Source organism: Panthera tigris, chromosome A1, assembly GCF_018350195.1.
Source record: "Panthera tigris isolate Pti1 chromosome A1, P.tigris_Pti1_mat1.1, whole genome shotgun sequence".
NCBI lineage: Eukaryota > Metazoa > Chordata > Mammalia > Carnivora > Felidae > Panthera > Panthera tigris.
In genome coordinates, this window is record NC_056660.1 from 140,564,336 (window position 1) to 140,587,222 (window position 22,887).

The 22,887-nt window shown below is 39.7% G+C and overlaps 1 protein-coding gene across 4 annotated transcripts in view; it reads left to right on the plus strand.

Moving 5' to 3' along the window:
- PDE8B (phosphodiesterase 8B) overlaps positions 1-22,887 on the plus strand; it is a 251,434-nt gene that overhangs the window by 45,621 nt on the left and 182,926 nt on the right. The window contains exon 1 of one of the 4 annotated variants that reach the window (XM_015536538.2): positions 4,559-4,576. The exons of the other annotated variants lie outside the window; for them this stretch is intronic. Coding sequence (XP_015392024.1) covers positions 4,568-4,576 — 9 coding nt within the window. The 5' untranslated portion in view covers positions 4,559-4,567. Of the gene's footprint in view, positions 1-4,558; positions 4,577-22,887 lie in introns of those variants that run through there. 4 annotated transcript variants of the gene reach the window in all.

Here is a 22,887-nt window from a genome sequence, read left to right on the forward strand (position 1 = left end):
TATCTCTGAAGCATTGGCCTTCAAAATGATTGGTAAAAGCTGTTCAAAATATTAACATTTTTATTCTGCTTCTTAGAGAAACCTTAGAGAAAAAGAAATAGAAAATTGCCCCATGTAGGTATTTTATTCATTTGGAATTTCATTGGCATGAAAACAACTTACAATGAATATTGTTACCTTTCACCATTCGTTATTTGACATTGTTCTCCAAAGGCAGCCTAGAAAACTGGAACACAAGTTTTGGAGTAAAAGCTTAGGATCCAGGCAGGTACTCCTCTTTTTCAGAAGTTTGCCGTGTGCCACTTCACTTTAATGAAAGACCTATGTTAGTACCTGGTTTTGACAAACAAAAGAAATCCGAAAAGGATTTTCACTTGTATGAAACAAGGTGAAAAGCAAAAATAGCATTCAGTGTTTGTTTTGCAGCCAGCCCTTAGAGAGGCAGGGCGCACCTCGAGCTGTGAGAGAGGTGTCACCAAGCTCCTTCCTGGGAGCTACAGTCAGCATCTCAGCATCCAGCCGCCATGGCTTTGAACTGCGTCTGTGAGCATCTGTGTTTTTTGTGATTTCTTTTGTGCATCTGCTAGCAAGATGTGTCCTAAGGTATCAGAAAAGCCCAAGAGAGGGTATTTTTGAGGTCTGGAGATACTAAAATTTTTTTCAATAGAAATGAGTGGTAATTGCTTCTTTATGCCATTGCTGCTTAGTAAAGGTTTTATAGAAATGCTCCACTTCCAGACACCAAGGGGAACCTGTACCTGAAGTTTTAGTTGTACAGCCCCGAGGTGAAACTTGAAATCGAATCTTATAGAAAGGCAATCTTAGGTGATACCATTGGTCACACATGCACTATACAATAATAAAGTATTTTCTCTCTTAGTTGATACATAAATAACTCCTAAGTGGATGGATTTAGTATGAGTGTAGAATAGACTAAAAGGACGTTGGAGTATTTTATATTTTAGGTGTTTCTGTTACTATCGATATGAAGTGTGCTTTCATTTTGTCCTCATTAATGGGGCCTAAAAGGTTACTAAATAGAAATAAGGCATTGGAAATTGTGTGGAATCAATAAAGAGCATGATCTTTATGATTGTATCTTCCCTTGGAAAATTTTGCATATACCTTTCAGATCCATTTGGGTCACCGTTTCAAAAGATTGCTGTTGCTTAGCAACTGGATTACATACACTGGGACTCCTCCAAAGAACTTTTTAAGTGTTAATTCTTCAGAAATTGAGAGATACCTTGGACATTGTGAATCTCTTAATTTTAAAGTAGATATGAATTGTGCTCAGAAAAGAACCACAGTGAAAAACAGTCTCAAAAGTAGGTAGGAAAGATCTCCGCGAACTATGTGAATAAATGCTTTTCGGTGTAGAAAATTGAGTCGCTAAAAAAAAATTGAAATCATTGCCCTGGAGAATGATAGGTTGGTGCTGTCTTTCAAGATTTCCATCTCTAATGGTTTTTTTCACCGCCTCTTTTTTGCAGTCATTGTATTGTTACCCCAAACCCTCAACGCCAGGTGTGGAATGACGCACCCACTTCGTTTCCTTCTGCCTTTCTCAGAAAGGGGCTGATATTCCAGTCTTTGTTTTTTGGGTTCTTTGTTTTTCTTTTCTACCAAGATGCTACTTCTGAAATACAGTTGAATAATGGTTGGAACATTCATTGTGACTTGAAATGAAAAGAAGCCTAATTGGAATTAATTTTCTTTTTCTCACTATTAGTCCTTCAAGGTTGACGGATTTCTTTCGTGTCTGCCATTTTCTGTTCATCTTGAAATGTCTTCTGTTTTCCTAGCTAGTCTAGCAGTAACTGGTGATTCTCTGCTAGCAGAGGTGAGAGCCCACTAGGTTTCTTAGTTTGTGTACAGGGAAGTGTAGCTTCTTTCATAAATAGGGCCTATTGGGGAGAGAAAAGGAGGGTTGATGTGTCTTACGATTTTGTGAATCGCTTTTCTTTCCAAAGGGCCCTTAATTTCGATTGTGTCCTTCTTTTTTCCCCTTAACCATCAGGCATCGGAGGGCTGCGACCCTCCAGCTTCCTGTATTCCTGGAAGTAGAATCATCCGGCTTGTTTTCAGTGTTTCCACATTCAGGGTGGGAAGCTCTTTCTGGAGGTGATTTTGGTCTGCTCTGCCATCCCAACCTGCCACCTGACCCTCTTCTCTAGCCAGGTTTCTGATCATCTCAGATGTTTGTTACCTCCCTGTGCATTTATTGAAATTTCTAGTGTGCTCCATCCCTGTCTATGCTCTAGGCAGGCCGGTTTCCTGGGCAAGCTACCATGCACTTCGACAGGGCCCAGTTCTCAGAAGGGCCTCACACTTGGAGTTGAACTCTCTGTCATCACTGTCATGAAATTCTTAATAATTTAATCTTGAGGTTTGTGTTTTGTAAGTGAAATTTGATGGCACAGTGGACATGTATCAGGGCCCTAAAGCCTCCCACTTGGGTTCTACCTCCTCTTTCGCTCTCTACCTCTCCTGGATCGGGTCAGCCACCTGTTCTTGCCCCTAGTCTGTGATCACTGCCTCTCTCTGGCTGGGGTGGCCCAGTGAGGCCTGTGCTCTGTCCATTCCTCCAGACCCACCAGAGAAGTGTGTGCAGGAGGGGTTGGGATCAGGGCAAACCAGCGGCTGTCCTTGTCCCCGTTTGTCACTGTCACAGTGCATTCAGCAGGTGACTCAGAGGGGGGCCTTTTATCTCCCATTGATCCAGGTGCACAGTGTATCCTAGCACAGAAGTTGGAATTCCTGGCAGGTTGCCAGTCCGGGCTTGTTGGCAGTGATAGGCCCCTGGGGAGGGGAGATTGATATCTCTGCCCTGGCTGGGGCCCCTCATTTTCGTTTTGTGCTGGGCCCTGCCAATTGTTTTTTGAGCCTTGGCTCTAGACATGAGTTATGGGTGATTTCACTTGTTCTCTTGGTTGATCTGTATGGTTTTGGGAGAGATTCAACTGTCACTTAGTCAACTGTCATTATCTCCTGGGAAACCAGAAGCTCCTGATTTTTTAAAATTTGCTTTGTTGAATTTTTTTTCAAGTTATAAAAGCAGTTAATACTTTTTGCAGCAAAACAAACAACATAAATGTGTGCAAAGTAAAAGTCAACATTCTGTTTCCCCTTCTTCCAGAGTAACCAGTGTTCACAGTGGATGTATATGTGTGATTGTCCCAACCTTTTAGTCATGATTGTATAATATGCACACACACATGCACACGCACACTCTCTCACTTGGTACCTTGTGGAGTTTTTTGAGGAATTGCAAAAATGCTAAAATCTTGATATCTGAAAGTCCCTCTATTTTCAATACATATGGATCTGACTCATTCTTTTTAATAATATATAATATTCTATATTCATCATATAGATTTGCCATAATTCATTTGCTAGTTTCATCACATGAATGTTTAAGTTGTTGCCAGTTTTTTAGTGCTATAAACAAGACAGCAAATAAGTATCTTCTCATGTATTATCCACTAGGGTTTCCTTATCTCTGGATTTCTTATTCATCCCCTGTATATTTTTTCTGTTGAAATACCTGTCTTCCTCCTCTCCGTTTTTTTTTTTTTTTTTTTTTTTTTTTTTTTTTTTTTTTAATGTTTATTTATTTCTGAGACAGAGAGAGACAGAGCATGAACCGGGGAGGGTCAGAGAGAGAGGGAGACAGAATCCAAAGCAGGCTCCAGGCTCTGAGCTGTCAGCACAGAGTCAGACATGGGGCTCAAACTCAAAGACGGTGAGATCATGACCTGAGCCGAAGTCAGAAGCTCAACCAACTGAGCCACCCAGGCACCCCTTTCCTCTCTGTTTTGAAAGAGTTTTGGGCCTACTGTTTCATCTGTCTGGCAAGATTTTTCCTCAGTTACTGTTTGTCATTTGACTTGATGTCTTTGCCATAAAGTTATTAAAGTTAAATGTTGTTTTCTTTCTGGTTTAGTATTTTGTGACTTGCTTGAGAAAGTCTCTCTAATGCTGAGGTTATAACACATTCTGCTAAGTTTCTTACAATTAAAAAATAGTTGGAATCCACTTGAACTCTGTATATTTTATCTCACATAATTTTTGTTTCCTTTCAGATAGTTAATTATTATAGCCACTACCATTTTTGAAAAATGCCTTCATTTCCATTTTTCATCACTTACTGTGTTTCAACATACATTTGGATCTATTTTTAGATTCTCCATTTTATTCTGCTAATGCATTTGTGTATTCCCTTGCCAATGACATAATGTTTAAAATGTAATGGTTTTATAATACTGTATTTGGTGAAGAACATTTGTCATTTTATTTCTTCTTTATTTTACAAAATTTTCTTATCAATTCTAATATACTCTTTCATATGAACTTAAAAAAAATTGCTTCCAATTACTCTAAAAACCTTTTTGATTTTTGGATCAGAATTTTATATATTAATCTAAGTTTCAATATTAATTTAAACATATGTAATTAAAAATATTTATCTGTTTCCCTTCTGGGTTTTATACCTGTTTTTGCCATCATGTATGAAATTGGTTTTCTGTTTCTTACAGGTTAATGTTAGTGTAGAGACAGACCATCAATGGAACAGGTACAGTTTCTTGTATCATCACTTTGTTAAAAATTGTTCCTCCATTTGATAGCTTTCAGTGTTGATGTTCATGAAAAATCTGACACTAATTTTCTCTCTTTTCTAGGTAACCTTTCCTTTTTTAATAAAATTTTAACTTTATTCTGGTATTTCAGATATTTCAGCAGGGTATGCCTGGTTAAGCCTGAAGGTCCAATGCTTTTTTTTTTAATGTTTATTTTTGAGAGAGAGACCATGCAAATGGGAGAGAACAGAGAGAGAGAGGAACAGAGAATCCAAAGTGGGCTCTGTGCTGACAGCAACAAGCCTGAGGTGGGGCTCTGAGCCCCCCAGGCCCCCAGAAGGTTTAAGGATTTCCAAGGAAAGTTTTCTTGTGTTTGTTCTTCAGTTAATGTGTTTTTCATCTGGACCTTTTTTCCCTCTAGAGTTACTGATTTTGCATTTTAAATATTCTAGATCTATTTCTTTTCTTCTGTGTTGGGATAGATTTTTTTATTTGACCTTCTAGACCAGGGATCTACAGGCTTGATATTGCTTGCCAAATCCATGCTGCTGCCTGTTTCTATAAATAAAGTTTTATTGGAACACAGCCAAACACATTTTATATATGTATTATCTATGGCTTCTTTCATGCCACAGTGGCAAAGTTGGGCAGTTTCAACAGAAGATATGGCCCACAAAGTCAAAAATATTTACTAATTTGATCTTTACAAAAAGTTTACTAAGTCCTGTTCCAGACCACTTATTTTGTTCTCCTTCAGGTAGGTTATGCATTTAAAAAAATTTTTCCCAAATCTTTGTCATTTCAGAAGATATTTTTTCTGTCCTAATTAGATCACCTTCAGGATTTGCATTTCTGTGTCCATTAATTTATCTTTGTTTGTTTGTTTGTTTTTGTCTCTTTTGTTGGTGAAGTCTCATTTTAGTTTGTATCCCCCTACCTCCAGGGACCAGGTCCCTTTTAGAGGTTGTAGGTTTTCTTTGCCTGTTCCTAGGTTGTATGCCCTCACCACCAACACATTGAGGCTCTGGAACCTCTCAGGCAATGTCATGATGGGAGGGGATAGAGGACCTGGCAGTCCTTGCTAGGGGCGAAACTATACCTGTTCCATTGGTGATTGAGGAAGGTCTTAATTCCCCAACCTTGACATGCAGCAGGTGGCAGTGGACCAGCGTTTTCCAGCCTGTAAGGATTAAGAATGTTTCAGTTCTTCAGATCCAGTGGGATGGTGGGACTTCCATCCATAGGGCCTTTCACAGTAAGCTGAGAGATGTAGCACCTCTGTGCAGAACACATACCTGTGTGCACATCCATGCATGTGGTCGTGCACATCTTCTGCCTTCTTGGCTTTCTTGGGAGGCCAAGTATTAACCCCATTATACTGTGTATCACAGATAACAAAGTCTTTTAAGCCTCAGCTGCCCCATGTTTTCTAGACCTCCTTACTGATTTCTAATTTGGGCATTTACTTTATTCTTTTGCCTTACTATGCTGGGAAGGAATAGGTGATATGGGTGTTTATAGTATAGATTGGCTTGCTACCTGACATATGTTTGATTAGGAGTTTAGTGGATTTCTATATTCCCATTCGCAAGTGAAGGACTATGCTCCTGTATATTATGTGTATATATGTATGTATGTACATATGCACATATACACCCCTTCACATACACATCACAGGCCCAATGTTGATTATAAAGTAAATATTATAGTGCAAGTACTGCGTATAGTCCCATTAACAGAGTCAATCATGAAGGTGAAATAAACTTCAAAGAAACCAACGTTCAAGGACCCTGTTTGGTAACCCTTTATGCCATCTTCTAGAAGTTGCATGAGAATACTCACTGGCTAATGGATGTTTATCACTGCTGTGGTTTACAGAGAAATGTAGTTCAGCTGATTACTTGAACTTTTTCAGTTTATAGAGGTTTCTTTTTATAACAAGGATTTACAGATTTAAAATGTGATCTGTATTTGTTATTAATCATTATTTAAAAGCTTTGCTTCAGACAAGGTGTAATTTAAATTCATGAGTATCCTTTATCTCTTTAGGAATGTTTATTTACAATTATTTGACATTTATTATTATTTAATTATTATTTACAGTAACAAATTTATTTTCACATCTTCAGGATAGTTTTTGCCCTAGAGGATTGTGAACTGGAAATAACATGTGAAAGCAATGATGGGGTCATATTTTTATGTACCACAAAAGAAGTGTAACCCTTGTGGGAGCTGGGAGCTGTTCTAATGCACTATTTGGTCTATTTATCATGTTCTGACTACATTTAAATGTGTAGGCAATTTTATTAGGCATTCAATGTTTACTAGTACATTATTATTTTTATTGTAATCTCTTTTGATTTAATTTCAGTTTTAAAATTCTATAGTAGTTTCTGTGAGTCTGGCATAGAAATGACTTTTTGCTTTTACTCTGTTGAACCATGCAGAAAATATCCTCCTTTAGTCTTCAGCAACTAGAAGAATTTTTCCCCTTTGAATTACGGACAAGGTCAGATTACAGAGAAAACATAACGTTACAGTTTTTTTCAAACAAATAGAAATGAAATATTTAACTTCTAGGGTATATCCTGAGCTCTGTACAGATATATTGCATTCTGTATCTTCTCTTCCATCCCTGTGTTCAGACGTGAGTATCACTGATGTTAAGAATGATGAGAATAAGGTACCGCAAAATTATTTCCAGTACAGCAAATTTGTAAGGCCTGAGTGCCAACTATCACATTTTAGAAAAAAAAAATCAAACAAAAAACACCAGCATATAGTTTTCTCAACAACCCTCATTTGATTAGAAACTTGGTTAGTAAGAATATTCCATTTTTTTAAGTATATTTATTTGTTTTGAGAGAGAGTGGGAGAAAGAGAGAGAATCTCAAGCAGACTCTGTTTTGTTAGTGCAGAGCCCTATGCAAGGCTTGATCCCATGAACTGTGAGATCATGACCCGAGACAGATTCAAGAGTCAGACATTCAATGACTGAGCCACCCAGGCACCCCAAGAATATTCCATGTGTTGAGCATTTTGTTTAATTGGACTTTGCTTAGCTGTGTTATTAATTTATTCTGCAACAAATTATTGAACCTCAAGTAGACTGGAGGCGTTTTTCCAGTTGCCAGAGTAGTAAAAGTGAACTGAATGATAGTGAACATAGAATATGCTAAGTTAAAACAACCCCCTCCTCCAAGAAAGATACATCTAATAAAACAACACAGAAAATTAAATTGATTAAATAGTTTTAAAATATCTGGTAAATCCAAAACAAGGCAGAAAAAGAGGGAAAATGACAACCAAGGGCAGAGGAGATAAGTGAAAAAGAGTAAGGTGATACATGTAAACCTAACCATATCAATAATTATATTAAATGTAAGTCGTCTAAAAACCTCAAAAGGCAGAGATTATCAGATTGGATAGAAGAAGAGAATATAGAAAACTGGATGCTGTCAACAAGTCACCCACCTTAAATATAAAGACACAGAAAGGTTAGAAGTCAAATGATAGAAAAAGATACACCATGCTAATAGTAATCAAAAGAAAGCTGAAGTGAATATAGTAATGTCAAACAAAATTAATTTTGGATCTGAGAATATGAGCAGTGATAAATATTCCAAAGTAAGTCCATTCCAAAAATGAGTCAATGAATCAAGACTATATAATACTATAATATGCATATAGTAATAGGACTTCAAAATATATTGCAATAAATACTGGTGGGTTTTTTTGTCTTAACCTCTGTTCACCCCCCGCCCCCCCCACACACCTTTTCCTGTTTTTTTTTGCCTTGGGGAATGTACTCTCCACCTGACCTTTTATCATGCCCTTCCCTCTTGGATCCTACTCCTAGGGATACAGCTCCAGCATCTTTCTGCTGGCACCACCACGCTCCAGGGGCAGGTAGCCTTCTTGGATAGGTTCCCTTCAAGGTACTCATTGTCCACTTGCCCCACAGGACAGATAACACATCGTTGCCCCACAAAACTCTGGAAGTGTAGCCTTCTCCCACTATCCTCTTGACCTCTTCCATTGAGTACAGCTCTAGGCAGCCCTTGTCTCTATCATATAGGACCCTGCCTCTCCACAGCTTTTCTGGTGATAGCATATGGAGCCTGTGCATTTCCTTTTGTAGCTCAGCAATAATTCTGGTGGAAGGGAGGTGCCAGATTCCTTTCTGTCCCTCCCCTGTCTTAAGGGAGTTCTTTTGCTGCTGCTCTCCTTGGAGGGAGAATGTTCTCTCCCCTTCATGCTCTAAAAAGAAGGCAGTGTGGGGAGGCTCCAGTGCAATTCCTACCAAGCCAACAACTGTTTAAAAATTATTCCTCATTCAGCCAGCAAATCTCTAGCCTTCTCTCAAATAGGCTGGAGGTGGGAGATGAGCTAATAGTGGTGGCAGTGCATACCCCTATCCTGGCAAGTCCTCTGTAGGTCATTCTCTATGGTGTAGTGACCCTTATTTCAGCTTGTGGCCATTTAACACCTGTTATGTGTGGAAAAGTGAGTATATGTATAAAGCTGTCATTTACATCTAATTGTACTAATGAAATGTAAAGGACCAGCTAATTTGGTCATTCAAGATTATTTTGGAAAACTTTAATATGGCAGTAGAAATAGAAGATCTTGCTGAATTAAAGGTGTTTCTTAGACATCAGCTCAGCAGTTTATAGTCTGGTTTGGAAAGGGAGAGGCTTCTTCCTGGAAGGGGCATTTTAAAAAGTAACATTTAAAAATTAGCCACCATATATGTAAATTCTTCTGGAAAAATTGTATGTACAATTTAATGACTTGATAAATTAGGAAATATTAAGTACATCCATAGACACCAGTTTCATACAATTTGAATACTAATTTTATAATAAAAAGTGTATCTTCAGACATTTTATTGATGATTTCCACTAAGGCTTACTTCTAAATAAATTGTTGGCCCATTTTCCCAAAGTACCCTGTTTCTTTATCAGAAAAGTGATGAGAAAATAAGACCATGACTGTTGTATTCTGACTGTAGATGGAGAAATACATTGGGAGATACTGATCAAGACCACCCTCTAATTCTGTGGGATTGTGGAGAGACCACTGATTAAGACTATATATACAAGATAGTTGTATTCTGTTGCTTTTAAATGTACGAAAATAAAAACGGCCTGGCATCTTTAAAAGTTTAGAAAAAGTATAATGGCTTAAAAAAATTAGAAGCTATTCTGTTAGAATTCTCCCTTGGAGGTAATAAACACAGCCTGTAGTCCCCATGAAGGGACCTCACCGTACAATACATACAGATGTTGTGATGAGGAGTGTCATCTCCATGAAGAGGAGGAAAGACGCTATGAAGGAGCTCTAATCCCTTAGCACATTGGTATAAGCCCAAGGCCTTTTGAGAGCTGGACATGATGTGGTTGTAAAACATGTCTCTTTAATGTAGATCTAGATGTATTGGGAACCAACATGAAATTAAGTGACTGATAACAGTTGGGCAAGACTCTGGGAACCACACTTATTTCTCTGTGTTTTGTTCTCAGTTATGCCATTTTTAAAAATATAACTTGTGAAATTGGCTAACATAAACTGTTTAATGTGTGCTCTTAGTTTTTGGGGTAGATTCTCGTGGTTCATTGCTTCCTTAAAACACCCACTGCTTATTCCAATAAGTGCCCTCCTCAATGCCCATCACCCATTTTCCCCTCTACCCTCCACCCATCAACCTTCATTTTGTTCTCTGTATTTAAGAGTCTCTTGACGGTTTGCCTCCTTCGCTGTTTAAAACTATTTTTTTCTCTTTCCCTTCCCCCATGGTCTTCTGTTAAGTTTCTCAAGATCCACATATGAGTGAAAACATGATATCTGTCTTTCTCTGACTGACTTACTTTATTTAACATAGTACCCTCCATTTCCATCCACATTGCTGCAAATGGCATGATTTCATTCTTTCTCATTGCCCGGTAGTATTCAATTGTATATATAAACCACATCTTCTTTATCCATTCATCAGTTGGTAGACATTAGGCTCTATGCATAATTTATATGTCATTTTGTTTCTTCCTTGTCAGATACACTTTCTGTTTCATGGGAGCTGCCCAGGTTGTTGGCCAGTGGGTGTGTTCTACACAGCTAGATCTGTAACATGCTAGTAGATACACGAGAGATCCTAGGGATGCCGTTTCTAAGGATATGCAAGAGGAACAAATACCGTCTTGCTGTCCTTCTGAATCCAGATGTTTGGCTGTGCCTTGCACCTAGCTTTTAGAAGTTTTCCCTGACTTTGCCTTCAGCAGCAAAGGGGATTTTCCCTGCAGGGATTCAGAGAAGTATCTTGTGTTCACAGTGAAATAATTTTTATTCCTGTGTTACTTTTGAGGGCATTCCTCTGCAGCTTACTGACACTCTTGTGTTTTCCATTTTTCCTCTCTGCATCTTTGCTCAGGATAAAATAAGCTGGGCTGCATTTTTCATACATGAAAAACATTTTTTATCAGAATACTGTATGCATTAAAAATACTAGCAGGAAATGCACCTTTACCCACCTTATGAATCATAACAGTATACTTCATGTCTATATTATGATGGATTAAGATGAAGAAATCCTGTATGTGGAAATGGGAGTGGGACTAGTGAAAACATCTGGTGAGAAAAAGGCAAAAAAGGCAGAAAACGAAAAGAAATAGGAGGACAGACACAACAAAGTGCTCATGGAGGTGAAGGGAAACAGTGGAGCCAGTTTCTTAACATGTATCTTTAGAATTAAAATGGTCATTGATTTGTTTCTCCATAATCTCCCCTATGTGGTTATTAAGCATAATCACTATTACTTTTCAAAAATTGAGCTGAGAGAGGAAAATAGGTATGCCTGTCACATTGTACCCCTACTGAAATATTGAAGAACTCATCTATGCTGGAGGCATCATGCTGGTGTTCATTTTTATTTTTTAATTTTTTCAATATATGAAATTTATTGTCAAATTGGTTTCCATACAACACCCAGTGCTCATCCCAAAAGGTGCCCTCCTCAATACCCATCACCCACCCTCCCCTCCCTCCCACCCCCCATCAACCCTCAGTTTGTTCTCAGTTTTTAAGAGTCTCTTATGCTTTGGCTCTCTCCCACTCTAACCTCTTTTTTTTTTTTTTTTTCCTTCCCCTCCCCCATGGGTTTCTGTTAAGTTTCTCAGGATCCACATAAGAGTGAAACCATATGGTATCTGTCTTTCTCTGTATGGCTTATTTCACTTAGCATCACACTCTCCAGTTCCATCCATGTTTCTACAAAGGGCCATATTTTGTTCTTTCTCATTGCCATGTAGTACTCCATTGTGTATATAAACCACAATTTCTTTATCCATTCATCAGTTGATGGACATTTAGGCTCTTTCCATAATTGGGCTATTGTTGAGAGTGCTGCTATAAACATTGGGGTACAAGTGCCCCTATGCATCAGTACTCCTGTATCCCTTGGGTAAATTCCTAGCAGTGCTATTGCTGGGTCATAGGGTAGGTCTATTTTTAATTTTCTGAGGAACCTCCACACTGCTTTCCAGAGTGGCTGCACCAGTTTGCATTCCCACCAACAGTGCAAGAGGGTTCCCGTTTCTCCACATCCTCGCCAGCATCTATAGTCTCCTGATTTGTTCATTTTGGCCACTCTGACTGGCGTGAGGTGATATCTGAGTGTGGTTTTGATTTGTATTTCCCTGATGAGGAGCGACGTTGAGCATCTTTTCATGTGCCTGTTGGCCATCCGGATGTCTTCTTTAGAGAAGTGTCTGTTCATGTTTTCTGCCCATTTCTTCACCGGGTTATTCGTTTTTCGGGTGTGGAGTTTGGTGAGCTCTGTATAGATTTTGGATACTAGCCCTTTGTCCGATATGTCATTTGCAAATATCTTTTCCCATTCCGTTGGTTGCCTTTTAGTTTTGTTGGTTGTTTCCTTTGCTGTGCAGAAGCTTTTTATCTTCATAAGGTCCCAGTAATTCATTTTTGCTTTTAATTCCCTTGCCTTTGGGGATGTGTTGAGTAAGAGATTGCTACGGCTGAGGTCAGAGAGGTCTTTGCCTGCTTTGTCCTCTAGGGTTTTGATGGTTTCCTGTCTCACATTCAGGTCCTTTATCCATTTTGAGTTTATTTTTGTGAATGGTGTGAGAAAGTGGTCTAGTTTCAACCTTCTGCATGTTGCTGTCCAGTTTTCCCAGCACCATTTGTTAAAGAGACTGTCTTTTTTCCATTGGATGTTCTTTCCTGCTTTGTCAAAGATGAGTTGGCCATACGTTTGTGGGTCTAGTTCTGGGGTTTCTATTCTATTCCATTGGTCTATGTGTCTGTTTTTGTGCCAATACCATGCTGTCTTGATGATGACAGCTTTGTAGTAGAGGCTAAAGTCTGGGATTGTGATGCCTCCTGCTTTGGTCTTCTTCTTCAAAATTACTTTGGCTATTCAGGGCCTTTTGTGTTTCCATATGAATTTTAGGATTGCTTGTTCTAGCTTCGAGAAGAATGCTGGTGCAATTTTGATTGGGATTGCATTGAATGTGTAGATAGCTTTGGGTAGTATTGACATTTTGACAATATTTATTCTTCCAATCCATGAGCAGGGAATGTCTTTCCATTTCTTTAAATCTTCTTCAATTACCTTCATAAGCTTTCTATAGTTTTCAGCATACAGATCTTTTACATCTTTGGTTAGATTTATTCCTAGGTATTTTATGCTTCTTGGTGCAATTGTGGATGGGATCAGTTTCTTTATTTGTCTTTCTGTGGCTTCATTGTTAGTGTATAAGAATGCAACTGATTTCTGTACATTGATTTTGTATCCTGCAACTTTGCTGAATTCATGTATCAGTTCTAGCAGACTTTTGGTGGAGCCTATCGGATTTTCCATGTATAATATGTCATCTGCCAAAAGCGAAAGCTTGACTTCATCTTTGCCAATTTGGATGCCTTTGATTTCCTTTTGTTGTCTGATTGCTGATGCTAGAACTTGCAACACTATGTTAAACAACAGCGGTGAGAGTGGTCATCCCTGTCGTGTTCCTGATCTCAGGGAAAAAGCTCTCAGTTTTTCCCCATCGAGGATGATGTTAGCTGTGGGCTTTTCATAAATGGCTTTTATGATCTTTAAGTGTGTTCCTTCTATCCCAACTTTCTCGAGGGTTTTTATTTAAGAAAGGGTGCTGGATTTTGTCAAAGGCCTTTTGTGCATCGATTGACAGGATCATATGGTTCTTCTCTTTTCTTTTATTAATGTGATGTATCACGTTGATTGATTTGCGAATGTTGAACCAGCCCTGCATCCCAGGAATGAATCCCACTTGATCATGGTGAATAATTCTTTTTATATGCTGTTGAATTCGATTTGCTAGTATCTTATTGAGAAATTTTGCATCCATATTCATCAGGGATATTGGCCTGTAGTTCTCTTTTTTTGGGTCTCTGTCTGGTTTAGGAATCAAAGTAATACTGGCTTCATAGAATGAGTCTGGAAGTTTTCCTTCCCTTTCTATTTCTTGGAATAGCTTGAGAAGGATAGGTATGATCTCTGCTTTAAACGTCTGGTAGAACTCCCCTGGGAAGCCATCTGGTCCTGGACTCTTATTTGTTGGGAGATTTTTGATAACCGATTCAATTTCTTCGCTGGTTATGGGTCTGTTCAAGCTTTCTATTTCCTCCTGATTGAGTTTTGGAAGAGTGTGGGTGTTTAGGAATTTGTCCATTTCTTCCAGGTTGTCCAGTTTGTTGGCATATAATTTTTCATAGTATTCCCTGATAATTGTTTGTATCTCTGAGGGATTGGTTGTAATCATTCCATTTTCATTCATGATTTTATCTATTTGGGTCATCTCCCTTTTCTTTTTGAGAAGCCTGGCTAGAGGTTTGTCAATTTTGTTTATTTTTTCAAAAAACCAACTCTTGGTTTCGTTGATCTGCTCTACAGTTTTTTTAGATTCTATATTGTTTATTTCTGCTCTGATCTTTATTATTTCTCTTCTTCTGCTGGGTTTAGGCTGCCTTTGCTGTTCTGCTTCTATTTCCTTTAGGTGTGCTGTTAGATTTTGTATTTGGGATTTTTCTTGTTTCTTGAGATAGGCCTGGATGGCAATGTATTTTCCTCTCAGGACTGCCTTCGCTGCATCCCAAAGCATTTGGATTGTTGTATTTTCATTTTCGTTTGTTTCCATATATATTTTAATTTCTTCTCTAATTGCCTGGTTGACCCACTCATTCTTTAGTAGGGTGTTCTTTAACCTCCATGCTTTTGGAGGTTTTCCAGACTTTTTCCTGTGGTTGATTTCAAGCTTCATGGCATTGTGGTCTGAAAGTATGCATGGTATAATTTCAATTCTTGTATACTTATGAAAGGCCGTTTTGTGACCCAGTATATGATCTATCTTGGAGAATGTTCCATGTGTACTCGAGAAGAAAGTATATTCTGATGCTTTGGGATGCAGAGTTCTAAATATATCTGTCAAGTCCATCTGATCCAATGTATCATTCAGGGCCCTTGTTTCTTTATTGACCGTGTGTCTAGATGATCTATCCATTTCTGTAAGTGGAGTGTTAAAGTCCCCTGCAATTACCACATTCTTATCAATAAGGTTGCTTATGTTTGTGAGTAATTGTTTTATATATTTGGGGGCTCTGGTATTCGGTGCATAGACATTTATAATTGTTACCTCTTTATGATGGATAGACCCTGTAATTATTATATAATGCCCTTCTTCATCTCTTGTTATAGCCTTTAATTTAAAGTCTAGTTTGTCTGATATAAGTATGGCTATTTCAGCTTTCTTTTGGCTTCCAGTAGCATGATAAATAGTTCTCCATCCCCTCACTCTCAATCTAAAGGTGTCCTCAGATCTAAAATGAGTTTCTTGTAGACAGCAAATAGATGGGTCTTGTTTTTTTTATCCATTCTGATAGCCTGTGTCTTTTGGTTGGTACATTTAATCCATTTACATTCAGTGTTATTATAGAAAGATAAGGGTTTAGAGTCATTGTGATGTCTGTATGTTTTATGCTTGTAGCGATGTCTCTGGTACTTTGTCTCACGGGATCCCCCTTAGGATCTCTTGTGGGGCTGGTTTAGTGGTGACGAATTCCTTCAGTTTTTGTTTGGGAAGACCTTTATCTCTCCTTCTATTCTAAATGACAGACTTGCTGGATAAAGGATTCTCGGCTGCATATTATTTCTGTTCAATACATTGAAGATCTCGTGCCAATCCTTTCTGGCCTGCCAAGTTTCAAAAGAGAGATCTGTCACGAGTCTTATAGGTCTCCTTTTATAAGTTAGGGCACGTTTATCCCTTGCTGCTTTCAGAATTTTCTCTTTATCCTTGTATTTTGCCAGTTTGACTATGATAAGTCGTTCAGAAGATCGATTCAAGTTACGTCTGAAGGGAGTTCTCTGTGCCTCTTGGATTTCAATGCCTTTTTCCTTCCCCAGTTCAGGGAAGTTCTCAGCTATTATTTCTTCAAGTACCCCTTCACCTTTCCCTCTCTCTTCCTCCTCTGGGATACCAATTATGCGTATATTATTTCTTTTTAGTGTGTCACTTAGTTCTCTAATTTTCCCCTCAGACTCCTGGATTTTTTTATCTTTTTCTCAGCTTCCTCTTTTTCCATAACTTTATCTTCTAGTTCACCTATTCTCTCCTCTGCCTCTTCAATCCAAGCCGTCGTGGTTTCCATTTTGTTTTGCATTTCGTTTAAAGCGTTTTTCAGCTCCTCCTGCCTGTTCCTTAGTCCCTTGATCTCTGTAGCAAGAGATTCTCTGCTGTCCTCTATACTGTTTACAAGCCCAGCGATTAATTTTATGACTATTATTCTAAATTCACTTTCTGTTATATTAGTTAAATCCTTTTTGATCAGTTCATTAGCTGTTGTTATTTCCTGGAGATTCTTCTGAGGGGAATTCTTCCGTTTGGTCATTTTGGATAGTCCCTGGAGTGGTGCGGACCTGCAGGGCACTTCCCCTGTGCTGTGGCGTATAACTGGAGTTGGTGGGCAGAGCTGCAGTCAGACCCGATGTCTGCCCCCAGCCCACCGCTGGGGCCACAGTCAGACTGGTGTGTGCTTTCTCTTCCCCTCTCCTAGGGGCGGGATTCACTGTGGGGTGGCGTGGCCCGTCTGGGCTACTTGCACACTGCCAGGCTTGTGGTGCTGGGAATCTGGCGTATTAGTTGGGGTGGGTAGGCAAGGTGCACGGGGGCAGGAGGGGCAGGCTTAGCTTGCTTCTCCCTAGGTGATCCACTTCAGGAGGGGCCCTGTGGCAGCGGGAGGGAGTCAGACCCGCTTCCGGAGGGGTGGCTCCACAGAAGCACTGCGTTGGGTGTTTGCGCTGCGCGAGCAAGTTCCCTGGCAGGAACTGGTTCCCTTTGGGATTCTGGCTGGGGGATGGGTGGGGGAGATGGCGCTGGCGAGCGCCTTTGTTCCCCGCTAAGCTGAGCTCTGCCGTCCGGGGGCTCAGCAGGTCTCCCTCCCTTTGTCCTTCAGCCTTCCCGCTTTCCGAGCAGAGCTGTTAACTTATGACCTCCCAGACGCTAAGTCGCGCTTGCTGTCAGAACACAGTCCGTCCTGCCCCTCCACTTTTGCCAGCCAGACTCGGGGGCTCTGCTTGGCCAGCAGGCCGCCCCTCTGCCCCGGCTCCCTCCCACCAGTCCGTGGAGCGCGCACCGCCTCTCCGCCCTTCCTACCCTCTTCCGTGGGCCTCTCGTCTGCGCTTGGGTCCGGAGACTCCGTTCTGCTAGTTTCTGGTGTTTTTCTGGGTTAGTTAGGCAGGTGTAGGTGGAATCTAAGTGATCAACAGGATGCGCGGTGAGCCCAGCGTCCTCCTACGCCGCCATCTTCCCCTCACGGACTTTTGAAGTGGGTCTGGTGTTCATTTTTAAAACACATGATTATATAAGAGTAGAAAGTAACAAGGTTGCTTACATACCCCTTACACAAAAATTGATTTCTATACTTTATATCTTATTAGCAAGTACATATGATGTGTGTTTGTATCCATTATTTGTGCACAAAATACACTTCTTTTATTATGTTTAATTTGGCACCTTGTATTACTTTTTATTACTCCATATAAGAAATTAGTTGTGCCCTCTGGTTTTCTACTTTGGTCTTTACTGCACTTATTCTATCCTGTCCCTGTCAGGACCGGTCCTTGAGAGGAGGCCGGGTGGACTTGAAGGAGGCCCTTGATTTCTTTGCCAAAATTTGTTTGTTGAATCACAGGATTTAAGGACTTTATTTGTTTAGAAGTTAGGTACCCTCTCTATCCACTCAGACACTCTCACCTGATTTCACAAGGATTAGTAGTCATCCATTTTTTATTTTACTTGTCATTTGATAGAAAAGCCTCAACAGAAGACTTCACTCATTTTATTTTTGATATAATAGTAATTTTTAATGGCTGTCCTGTAGACTAATTGAAATGGACATGGTTGTCACTTCATAGAAATCAATTGAACTGACTATAACACAGGGGTTTTGTGGACAGTGTTAGAAATTTTCACCAAAATAGAATGAAAATGGAGAAAACAAAGCAAAATGATCACTGGATCATACAGAGGCCATCAAAGGGAATTTTGGAGTGATCAGTGGCAAGTAGAATAGGGAGACAAGCCCTCAGAGTTGAGGGCAGAATACATTTTGGTCCAGGGAATAGGAAATGTTTTGTATATAGTGAGTTAAGAGCAATGTGAAATTTTATTCAAAAGCTGATTTTGCAGTGAGCTAATATAGTCTTATGTCTCAGTGGAACATATTTATAAATAAAAACCTTTGTTTCTTGGATCATATTTAAGTGAATAAAGGTTTTTCCTCTTTAGTATAACGGCTTTGATACATGGTCTCTGCAATGCTGTTGAATATTCTGGTAAGTAATTTTTCATAGAAAACAAATTTGGTTCTTTTGCATGGAAAGACTAAATTATAGGAACTCATCATCCCGCTCCAGTCCCCCACCCATCAAAATAGGATGATTTGAAAATACCATAATTAGTTTATTCACATTGCTTATTGAAGTTGAGTGGGTTTTACCAGGTCATTGCTAAAGGTTTCCAAGTCCCCTGTAATTACCTGGTATTTGGTGCTGTGTAGAGTGACTACATAACTAATTTCCTGATGGGAGTTATTATTTTGACTCTTTCATTATTACTTTTTATAGCAGCTTTTTTGAGATTTAATTTACCTACCGTACAATTCACTCCTTTAATGTGTACAATTCAGTGGCGTTTAGTAAATTTCCAGAGTTGTGCAACCATCACTATCATCAATTTTATATGGATTAGCCATCACCACCATGTTCCCTCTCACCACCACCTCCCAGCCCCAGAGAAACAGAAATCTTGCTGTCTGTATAAATTTACCTGTTCTGGATACTTGATATACATGGACTCATACAGTATGTGGCCTTTTGTGACTGGCTTCTTTGACTTACCATGATGTTCTCAAGGTGCATATATGTTGCAGTGTATCTCGATAACTTTATTCCTTTATATGACTGTTATATTCCATTTTATGGATATACCATGTAATTTATCCCTTCATCAGTTGATGGAGTTTGGATTGTTTCTACTTTTGAGTTATTATGAAAAATGTTATGAACATTCATGCACAAGCTTAGATATTCATGTATTTTAATTTCTGTTGTTTGTATACCTAGAAATGGAATTCCTGGGTGACTTACTGAGTGAATTGCTTAGTTCTTTTTTAAAAAAAAATTTTAACATTTATTTGTTACTGAGAGACACAGAGAGACAGGGCATGAGCATGGGAGGGGCAGAGAGAGGAGGAGACACAGAATTTGAAGCAAGCTCCAGGCTCTGAGCTGTCAGCACAGAGCCCGATGCAGGGCTCGAACCCACCGACTGTGAGATCATGACCTGAGCCAAAGTCAGATGCTTAACCGACTGAGCCACCCAAGCGCCCTTGAATTGCTTACTTCTAAGCTTAACCTTCTGAGGAACTTCCAGACTGTCTTTGCAAAGCAGCTGTATAAGTTTTTATACAAATAAGTGTATGAGGGTTACAGAATCTCCACATTTTGGCAACATTTGTTATTATATATTTTTTCTTACACTGGGGATAGTTTTGAGAGTGAAAGTGAGTGCTTATTAATTATATCAGGTATGAACCAGTGTCAATATCCCAAGCTAACTAGAGAGTTGGATTATTCTAGAATTCTGGGGAATGGAGGCCTGTTCAGAGTAGTAGAATAAAGGCAGGTAGGGGGATATTTATGGGGAACAGAGTTGAGTGCCAGGGAGTAATAGTAACTGGAAATATTCAACTAGAAGGACATGTCCAGGTTTATCATAATGTCCTCAGGGTACTTATTACTGTTTGTAATGATCAAATCTACATTTATTTTGAAAGGAATCAAGGCCCTTAAAATCATTTTTACAGGATACAATTATGTTATTCTTTAAAAGAAAAAATTTTTTAATGTGTATTTATTTTTGAGAGAGAGAGCATGAGCTGGGGAGGGGTAGAGAGAGAAGGACACACAGAATCCTGAACAGGCTCCAGGCTCTGAGCTGTCAACACAGAGCCCAATGTGGGGCTCAAATTCGCGAACTGCGAGATCATGACCTGACCTGAAGTTGGACGCTCAACTGACTGAGCCACCTAGGCGCCCCAATTGTGTTGTTGTTAATAGTAAGATACAGTGGTAGATCGACTCTGTTCAATAGGTGAAACAACTCTACCCAGGTGAACCAACTATAAGCCATTTTGTCCAGAATTGTCCAGGGGCTCCAGTAACAGGAAATCAAATCAGACCTTTAAGTACTCTTACTGTAGTTTGTTACCAGGGACATTCTTTGACATTGAAATGAATCCTTCTCCTGGGCCTCACCTGGCTGTTGATGCAGGTTGTTAGATCTTCAGGTTTTGCAGATTTTTGTCAATTTACTCCGTTTTTAGTGACCAGCTGATAGTGTTCTTACAAGATGCCTTGGGTGGGGGCCCCTAGCCCTGTTCCCTGTCACTCTGGCAGTGGATTCCTCAGGCTGGCAGTAGCTTGTGGTCCTCCTGTGGGCTGGCCGGGGTGATGCCTATTGAGCATCAGCTGGCCCAGAAACCGAGACATCATAATAGTGGTTGTGTTGGCCCAATAAATACAGGCTGGACTTGAATACCCACAGAAGGTATTCTTTCTAGACGAGATGATCTGTCAGGTTAGCCTTTATCTACTGATGAAAGCTATATATGAAAATGTTGCCTTTACTCATTTGCTGACAGATAGCTCAGGGCAGAGGGGTTTGTTTTGTTGAACCATAGTAACTTAATTCACCAGTGTCTTTAATATATTTACAGCTCTTCTTCCAGTTTTTTAATTGTATTTTTAATTGTTCTAATCTTACAGGTTTTTAAAAAAACACTATAAGGCTATTTTTGAATTTTTTAAAAATTTTACCCATAAAGTATCACTGTCTTTTCTATCCAGAATGATAGCTCTCTTGAAAATCTCATGATCTGATTTAGTCAAGTGGCTCTTGGAAGAGATGCCTTCCTTCTCTGGGCTCTCTACCATCTCGGGTCGCCTCTTATTTGTTTGTGCTAGGGATATGTAAGGAGAACAACTCTATTGAGTGTTCTCCCAGAATTTAATTAGAAAAGGCAAAATGCTTGATAAAAACGCACTTCTCTCAAGATTGAATGTCCTGCAGGGAAAATGGGCTGAAGTTTAAACTGCAAGCGCTTCTGAGATAATTCAAATTGTCCTTGATGAAGATGTATAGATAGGGAGTAGGCTTTTTTCCCCTTCTTTTCTAGGGAGCAGGTCAGAGTACATCCTGTGAAAGTGGAGTCAGGGTTGCCCTGCTCCTGAGGCCTTTTGGAGAGCTCAGCTCAAACTCTGCTTTGACCAGGCTGCTCAGGAAATAAGGGGACCTCACCCTTGCCTGGTGGGGTGGGCCTTGGAGGGGCATCCTGCCGCAGAGCAGTGTCATCCCTGAGGTGGAAGAGAGCACGGCCAGTCCTCATTATCTGTGTACTTGAGATTTTGCCTCTTCCCTAAAATGTATTTGTAACCCCAAAATCAATACAGTGCTTTTGTGGTCATTTGTGGACATGGGCCGAGCAGCGAAAACTTCAGATCACCCAGCGTGTATGTCCTCATCGGCTTAACAAGGTGATGCTCTGCCTTCTTGTTTCAGCTCTCACACTATGAACAGACGTCCTTTTCTCACAGTCTGTTTAGCGTCAGGATTTTCACGTTTTTGTGCTTTTGATGGGTGATTTCGCTATGTAAAATAGCCCTCAAGCATAGTGCTGAAGTGCACATGTGTTGTGTTCCTAAGTGCAAGAAGGCTATGACGTGCCTTGTGAAGAAAATATGTTAGATAAGCTTTATTCAGGCTTGAGTTACAGTTCCTGTGGCCATGAGTTCACTCTTAATAAATCAACAGTATATTAAATGAAGTGTGTTTTATTTATTCATTTTTAATTTCTAACATTTTTTAGAGAGTACATGCAGGGGAGAGGGGCAGGGGTGGGGGCGGGGAGAGAGAGAGAGAGAGAGAGAGAGAGAGAGAGAGAGAGAGTGAGGGAGGGAGGGAGGGAGGGAGGATGCCAAGCAGGCTCCACGCTCAGTGTGGAGCAAGATGTGGGGCTTGATCCCAAGACCCTGGGATCGTGATCTGAGCTGAAATCAGGAGTTGGGCTGACTGAGCCATCCAGGTGCCCCTCAACAAGATGTCTTTAAATAGAAACACACATTAAATAAGGTTATATATTGATCAGTTGACAAAAATGTTGTAAAGAGAGGCTTGCAGGAACCTAGCCCTGTATTTCTCTTGGCACGATGGTTTGGTATTTATTAATTTGTTGTTGGCTATGACTATGTAGACCATAAATGAGAATGAACTATCTCTCTTCCTCTCCTCATAGTTGTTCAAGTTTGTGAGACCTTGCCTTTGGCCCTCTACGGGAAAGCATAGGGCTTATTATTTCTTGGATCTGTTGATCTCTGTGTCTGGAAAATTCCACTTGACAAATTATAAATACTACATAGTGTTAAGTTGAGTTTTGAAAACCTTGTCAAAGTCATCTGCAAGGTCTTTGTTCCAAACATTGAGCCATTCTTTAATGAAGAGCTCAGCCTTTGCTTCAGGCTTCTCTCTCTGTAATGTTTTCATAGGATGTGGTAAGCGTATGGATGTGTTTCTCTTTATATCTGAGGCATTCATAATATGTTGAACTTAGAAAAGAATGATTTATTGGGCATCTCGAGAAGATTATTAATAAAATATCAAATGCTGGAAGATTGTATTTAGTGAATGAATTTCATGTAAACAAATCATTTCGCAGT